The 8,263-nt window shown below is 45.9% G+C and overlaps 1 protein-coding gene across 1 annotated transcript; it reads right to left on the bottom strand.

Moving 5' to 3' along the window:
* Positions 1-609: 609 nt before the first annotated feature.
* LOC149329506 (TNF receptor-associated factor 6-like) lies at positions 610-5,795 on the bottom strand. The gene is made up of 2 exons (XM_089562270.1): positions 5,505-5,795; positions 610-2,006 (listed from the first exon to the last, which is right to left on the bottom strand). The coding sequence occupies exons 1-2, from the start codon at positions 5,787-5,789 to the stop codon at positions 894-896; spliced, it is 1,398 nt and encodes a 465-aa protein (XP_089418396.1). The 5' UTR covers positions 5,790-5,795; the 3' UTR covers positions 610-893.
* Positions 5,796-8,263: the final 2,468 nt, after the last annotated feature.

The following is an 8,263-nucleotide window of genomic DNA, read 5'->3' as shown; positions in this document are numbered from 1 at the left end:
ATGAGAACAACAGGATAGATTTCATTGCACTAGCCGCTGGTTTCGCCACAGCTTGAAATCGTTGAAATGGGAATAACGTTTGGGGGAACAGTTTTTGTCTTTTTGCAGCTGCTTGCTTGAATAGTTTTTTATACGCCTACGCTCGGTTTTCTCTGGTACCGAGAGAAAAAAGATGCGCTGCTCCTCCGAATTCAGCGCAAGTTGTTAATTTTTTCAGTTGAATTTTGGCTGTTTTTTTACTTAGCGAGCACGGCGGGGCTATGTTTCCCTTAGGAAGGAGTGTGATAAAGAGACTGCACAAACACAGAAAGAAATGGCATGAAAAAATGAAGTGAATAGCAACCAGAGTAAAAGTCTTATCCAGTGAAAGAAACGGTACCCAAGGACCAAATTTAGGAAGATAGGAAAACACTTTTCAGCAGCATAGAGACTAATGAAAATGCTGTGGTTTGTTCTACATATGGAGAAACACTTTCACTTGTCTTTTATGCCCAGCTTGTTTCTTGTGTTCCAAGTCAACTCTCGATTAACTCCTACTACGTTACACAGAGGACGCTCTAAACATCTATGCAAGACCGATGTAGTACGTCACGTAGCCACAGCCAATCGTCGGTTTCCTCCCGCCTTTATTTTCGTGTAAGAATGCATTCGGTGAGTATCCCTAGACACAGCTGAAGTTACCACAGAAATGCTATGGCTGAAAAAAGTTTTTTTTCTTTCAAATCAACAGAGAACAGAAATCACGCGTGACATAGGTGCAACTTGAAAACAAAAATCACTAGGCAGGAACAAGATCCTGATGAACAAGCCGTGAGAATTCACACTGAGTTTCTCACAAACTAAGGTGCTCGTCGACAGAATCTTTTTTTCTCCTCTCTTCTTTCAAATGCGTCTCACGGCACGAGCTCCCATTGAACATGAACACTGTCGTTTTCTACAAAACCCCCTGTGATCATATCCGTGAAGTTAAGCCTGTTGTCAATAAATGAAACACCTGTGTTCTGTGACTTCATCGGCCTCTGATAACTTTCGTTACGTGGATTACCTTCCACTTCAACCTCCTGTTTAAAACCGTCTTTTGCACGCACCACACTCAAACTAATATTTTTTTGGAATGGCCATTCAACAAAGTCGTCCATGTCGCCCTGGAAAATAGTGAGGGTCGCACCAAATTTTACAGATTCACCGTCCTTTTGAAGGCGGATTCCAGGTGACAGGCAGTACCCGCGCAGGTACACTCGCTCGTGGTCGTAATCAGCGAAGCCATTCTTTAACGCTTCTTCTTGGAGTGCTTTTATACTTTTTACAATGAAGTTGCACACTGATACCTGCATTTGCACGTATCGCAAGACTTCCTTGACTTTTTCTAGGGCTGTTTGATTAACTTCCTTCATTTCAGCTTTGACAGCTGTAGCAACAGCCTGAGTCACATGCTCTCGAGTTTCTCTCGTCATATTTACCAACCTATCTCTCATTGTCCCTTCTAACCTGTTTATGATTATGGGAAAGTTTGCTATAGCGTCCCTCTGTGCTGCACAGCAAGTTGTGACTTCCTGGTTAGATGCAGTAATGTCGTGTACGCTTTTAGTCAAAATTTCCCGACTTTCCTGTGTTACCACAGCCAGTTCTTGTTTTAGAGCTTCCTTGAAAGCATTCATTCCCTGAGCGAGCTCGTTGAATCTGTCATCATGCGCCGCAATGCCAACGGTTATTCGTTCAAGACATGCTCTGATTTCAGTCGCCTGCCTTTCGAATGTTCCTTCGAGAGAAGCAAGGGAAGCTCTGTCTTCTGTGGAGCCGGGCTCTGCTTCGCATTCGGATCGAAGAGGTCTCATTGCTGCGCCGCAGTCTGATCTCAGATGCGAGCATATTTCACTGCAAAGAACGGTGGCCGAGCACTTCAGACAGGCAACGGAGTGGCGTGCACATTCGCACTGGAAATGGCGGGAGATCTCCGAAGCCGGCAACACAGTCTCGCAGCCATTTTCTTCGTTCCAACAGGTAACCTGAAAAACAAATCATGCAGCATTTACACATTGCTCAAATTAGTATTCTGTAGCTTACGGCTTATAGCTCTTTTTACGTCTCCATTTGAATACTGTCGTTGTTATTTTCCCTCGACAATATTTTTTTTTTCTGTTAAGATATTACCAAATGACTAATATAGTTGGAAGATATGGTAAAATAACGAAGCGGACTATTTATTGTTTGTAGTAAACTTGTTTTGAGCAATCTGACCAACATATGCCCATGTAGTTGCGAAGGCAGGCTGTTCATAATAAAAAAAAGAAAAACAGGCAGGCTAGCGACATTCTAGAAAAGTGGTTATTGTGTGAACTTTAGCCAGGGTAAAGAAAAAAATTAAGTGACCACGAACAAAGATTTAGAGCTTGAGGGCTGGCATAATAGCTGTAAGATAGGAGAGATAAGGGAAACGTGCAGCATGGTTACTTTTGACAAAGACTGTACGTCTTATGAATCACTGGATAGATGAGGAATCAGTCTGAGAGTGATCATTTTGTTGCTTAAAGGGAAGCTGAAATGGAATTCGAGGTTATTCAAGAATTCGAATCGGTGGAACTTCTAGGTAAATCATGCGGAATATCTCTGCACTAACATTTAAAATGCTGACGTAATCCTCGACTAAAACCACGACGATGTTGGTGCTCCTGCTCATTGCGTTGGAGAAACGCGCGGAAACTCGTAGTGACGTCATTATCGCCGATATATCATGTCCGTGCCTGCATGCTGCTATAAGTCCTCCTATGCTGCCAGAAAATGTTTCGTGTGCCCCATCTGCGATGATGTTAGTTTTCTTCTATGAAACAACTGTCTTCGCCGGGAACATAGCGCCGTCGCACGTGACATCTCTATCGGGGACTCTTCCCGTCGCTGTGCACTGCAGAGAAGCCCGAACGCAGACGCTATTATATTCGGAGATTACGCCACCGTTCCAACGGCTGCTCCAAAACGATTTGGCAGACTTACCTGCATTTTTCACTCATCGGGCCGTTTTAAACTAACCGAATCCTAACACCACTTCAATGAGCCCTTTAGTACAAGCAAGAAAGACGACCTTCCAGCATATATTTATTCCCAAATTCCAAAAGAGACTAAGAAAAGTACATTGCATTGAAATATTGCGTCATAGGCTCCACGGAAATGAAATCTATATCTCCACGCACTAGCATATAAATGTAAGAAATGCGCCGAAATACAAAAAAGCGCGTAGGTAGCCTCATATCTTTAGCTGTTGTGAACCAAATTCAAAATCACAGGGACAATTCTTCCAGTCTGGGGAGCATGGTCGGTAAAACTGCGAGGACACTTTGGCTACTAATATGTTGAGAGCCGAAAGCCGAGGGCACTATGCCGTGACGACTTCCGGTGGATGTGACGTCACACTGTTCCCATGGCTATATTGATACCGAAATTATACATATTTCGGGGATGTTAAGTGTTAATTCTTCTTAATTACACATTTTTTCATCTAATTTGACACAATTTGACAACTGCCTTTCCTAATTTAACGCAGAACACGTTACGGTAGACGATTAAGAAGATAAGTGTAGTCGAGCTCTCTCGCACCTTTTAGCTGAAGTCTTCGTTTCAGTAAGAGCAATCAAGTAGAGTTACATGAAACCAAAGTAAGGTAATGCGCTGCCATTATAGCGTACAGTGTTGCCTGCTGCACAGCTCAAACACAAACACTTGTCTAGGACGTACGAGTTCCGTGCTCCAGAGTGCGAAAATGGCTACCAAAGCCGCGCGGCCCAGCGAAGAGAACGAAGATACAAGCTCGTGAAAGTACCTCTCCTGCCGGCGGCTCGCTGCTCTCTGTAGAATTTACTTGGAGATACCTCTCGCTCGGCTCGAGCTTCCTCTATCTATTCCGATTCTCCTATCCTTCGGGGCAAGCGCCAAGGGATATGCCCTGAAACCAGTGTGCGATTATATTCACGATTATATAATTTCATCTGGTAGATTTGTCAGTTAGAATGTGAATTCACAACTTTTCCTTCTCCGTTTCTTTTTGTTTTGTACAAATTCTAGCTCGGCGTCCCAAAATTTTAAATATACTCCATTCCCTGTACATGAGTGCGCTTGTATCCGCTATGCACCCTGGCCAATCCCCCACCGTGGGTATGTGCCATTAAGACTGAGGACATCATAATCATCATCATCAGCTGCCCATGCTTTATTTGGGCCCGTTTTGAAGCAGGTGTTATCATTGGATGCCACTTACGCAGTCCATAACCAGCCCCGAGCACACAGCTGTGAGGTGCGCTAGATAAGCATTTCGTCCATTGTGCTATCGGGGACAAAAATTTGCAGGACGCGAGTTCTTGGAAAAATGTTTAATGTAGCTCTACCTCGCTACGTAGTCGCCTGATATTGTATGAACGTATTAAAGGCTTAATGCTCCTTCTTCTAGTAGCAATGTAAGGCGTCTGGGTATCGAGGTGGAGCGGCAATAAAAGTTTTTAAAAGAACTTGCGTGCCGAAATCTTTTGTCCCCGATAGTACATTTCAGAGACTCTAAGTAACGCGACTGATTAATAAGGCCTCAGTTCGCATTTTCATCTGCTATATCTTCCATAACACAACACAGAGACAGTAGTGCCCTGTAATCAGGAGAATAGCGCTGAAGGAATGCAAGTAGATATTTTGCAATGCTAACGAGGAGTATTATCGTGGTAGCGACTATGGTTTCATTGGCGCCAGACATATACTCCTGCAAAGGCCAAACCAGCTCTGCTGTGTCCATAGAGCTTTCGTAGCGAAGGTGAGACACGTCTGCTCCTGTTGAGAAGAAGCTTTGCGACATCATCAAAAAGGCTTTCGTTATGCAGGAGATTTTCGTCGCAGGGAATACTTCATATGGTCATATATTTAGGGGAATACCCCAAGGTGGACGAGATTTGTAATAAGGGGGCAATTACTCATTGACATCCACCCGAGCGCAGCCATACGGCTACAAAGGAAAGCTATACAGCTCTCTCAGAAACTTCGCAGTTAAAGAAAAATTCGTCCTAGTCCGGGGTTCGAACCCGGGACCATCGCTTCACCGGAACAGTCGTTCTACCAACTGATCTGACCGGGACGGCAAGCTTATGGTAGGGCGAGAGCGAATTGAACAATAACTCGAAGTGGGAGCTGTGTTGGTTAAATATTTACGGGGAATACCCCAAGGTAATAATTACAGGGTAATAATTTGTAATAATTACAAATAACTCCACCTTGGGGGATTCCCCTAAATATCCCCCCGGTGGAATTCCCCGGCGGCCCCGGGTTCGAGCCCCGGACCAGGACGAACTTTTCTTTAACTGTGAAGTTTCTGAGAAAGCTCTTTCCTTTGTAGCCGTATGGCTGCCCTCGGGTGAATATCAATGAGTAATTGCTCCCTTATAACAGTTAATATGCAAACAATGTTACGAGAAGCTCGGTTCTGGGGCTATAACGTTTTACTGTCGTCTTTTTTGGCCTGGTTCAGCCTCACTTACCTCTCTTCTTAATATGTCATCGGCAGGACACTCCTTCCAGTCGACTTCTGCGTCCTGGCAGCGTTGTTCGTCCATCGGACACACTCGTTCGCCATCCTGCACGCACTGTTGGTAGCAAGACTCGCAGATAACGTGCATACAGGGAAGCAGAGCAGTCTTCTTGCAGACGAGACCACAGGCCCCGCATACCCTGTTGCGCGGAATCGGCTTAAGGAAGTGCAGAGGTCTCCAGTCGAGCTCCGGAGCGAATCCAACCAGCGTGTAACGCAGTCCTATCGGAGGCATCGTACCCACAAGTTTGCCCGGAGTGGTCTGCGAGCTGCTGCAACGGCGCTATCCAGCCCCGCTAGGCGCGCTGTTATCTTTTTCGTCTTTTTACTCGTAGTCATGGCTTCAATCGCAGTGTTATCTGCTCGCTTCCTCTCGACGGTCAGCAGTGCGCGCGTCCGGAATAAAAGCCGCTCTTTGCATACGTCCCGCCGTGTCTGGCTTCCGTGATTTCTGACGCAAGCATCGTTTTTAAAGACGTAGGCGCATTAAAATGTCATTTTCCCGCTCTCTGTAGATTTTTGTTTGGTTTATGGGGGCTCAACGTCCCAAAGCGACTGCGGCTATGAGGGACGCCGTAGTGAAGGGCTCCGGTAATTTCGACCCCCTGGGGTTCTTTAACGTGCACTGACATTGCACAGTACACGGGCCTCTAGAATTTCGCCTGCATTGAAATTCGGCCAGTGCGGCCAGGTTCGAACCTGCGTCTTTCGGGTCAGCAGCCGAATGCAGTAACCACTGAGCAACCGCGGAGGCTTCTCGCCAATTAAACTCATCAAACTTGAGGACCGCACAGAGCACCTTATGATCATTTCTGCCGCTATTCGCTCGTCAGTCTCCCGCGAGATAATATAGGCGTGCCACAAGGCATCCTGACTCCATCGGCCTTTGTTGTTCTTTTCTGCAAAGGGAACACTGCTCGCGAGTTATACTCTGTACTACCTTTCTACAGCCTCGTCATTACTATTTTCGATTAATTTTGCTAACAAAACTTACTGGTAACATCAGATCGAAAAAATCTGGCCACAAAAATATCAGTTTTTCTGCAATCTAAAGTAACTCCAGTAAATCTTACAGACAAGCTACTAACTGGTTATGCTTACTATGCGTACAAAAAGAAAATGAGGCACTGTGACAATTACATTAAAACTGAGTCTTCGCAGTTAAACAAAATGTGAAAACACACAGGATAACTCAAGTATTGCTTGGGAACAGACCGAATCTCTTCTACGCAATTATACATAGAAGAGTACTCCCGTCATTCAGTGGAGAACTATGCATATGGCGTAAACTGAATATACGCGGCGCGCGCCACAAAAATCTTTTTACGATTTTTTTAAAATCTCTGTCGGGTCGCCACTTGCGAAACATACTGCCGTTTCGAATGTTTGGAATAATCTCTCCAGCTATGTGTGCCAGCACACCTTCGAATTATTTCTTAAGAAATTTGCCAACAATATTTTTTGCGCTATCAATATGACATACCGCATCAAAATTTTTAAACATCTGTCATACAGGATGCAAAGTTATGCCATAAATTTTGTGAATGCTGAATCGCCATTCCTTGCTCTTCGCCTTCAGCGCTTGTCACCCTGGTCTGACCCACCGCTAGCGGTTCGCTTACAATCGATACGTGCATTGAGCGATCGGAACAGTAAATAGATTGACTGAAGTCTGTAACTTCCGTTGAAAGACACAGCACGTGTACTGTACGTTTCTTAGTTTCATGAAACTGGAGCGAGATTGCTCGTCTAGATTGCTTTTAACACCAAAAATTTCATAGGAAATATGTCTCCTCGTTAGTAAGGAAGCAGAGCAGCCATCCGTTTTTTTTTTCTTTATTACGTGATGCCGCCTCTCGAGAACGTACACGAAACCAGGTGGAACCAGACGCACAGCTCGCGTCGCTACAGGAGAGCGGGCGGGACTTTAGGAGGGGTAGGGTGGTCGCGCCTCTAGCGGGCGCAGAGAGCGCAACTCGCTTACAAAAGCTCCCATTGACGCTCCCGTTGCGTTCACGGCCAGTGTGTAGGCCGTAAGAAAGTGCGCATAGCCTCATCTCTAGTCCGGCTGTAATTTAAGAAACGAACCTTATGACAGAGTGCACGGCTCAGTGGTTAAGGCACTCGTCTACCGGGCCGGAGTACCCGGATTCCAACCCGTCCGCGGCGGCCGCGTTTCGATGGAGGCGAAACGCAAGAGGCGCCCGTGTGCTGTGCGATGTCAGTGCACGCTAAAGATTCCCACGTGGTCGACATTATTCCGGAGCCCTCCACTGCGGCGCCTCTTCCTTCCTTTATCCTTCCCACAACGGCGTGGTTCAGGTGTCCACCGAGATATGTGAGACAGATACTGCGCCATTTCGTATCCCAAAAACCAATTTTCAATGCGTGTCCAGGTAGTGAAGAGACTCGCTTCGTTTGGGGAACCAAGAAACACCACCGCGATACAGTCACCACCCGAGAGATGGCGGTCGCGTCTGTTTCATATTAAAGTGGTGACAGAACAGACACATCACTCCGGAGCGAGTTTTCGAATTGGCGCTATCTAAACACGTTGCTCGAACCGGACTTGTCTGTACACGCAAGGGGGCCACACAGCGCATTGTTTAGGCCGGGACTGCAGGAGTTGTTAAGATAAAGGTCGCGTGTAGGCAGCTATCAAGTAGACAGCAGCTACGAGGAAATTTCTTGAGAGCAACTTTCTTTTTT

Source organism: Amblyomma mixtum, chromosome 9, assembly GCF_055824585.1.
Source record: "Amblyomma mixtum isolate Tamu chromosome 9, ASM5582458v1, whole genome shotgun sequence".
NCBI lineage: Eukaryota > Metazoa > Arthropoda > Arachnida > Ixodida > Ixodidae > Amblyomma > Amblyomma mixtum.
This window is presented reverse-complemented; position numbering and strand designations above follow the sequence as displayed.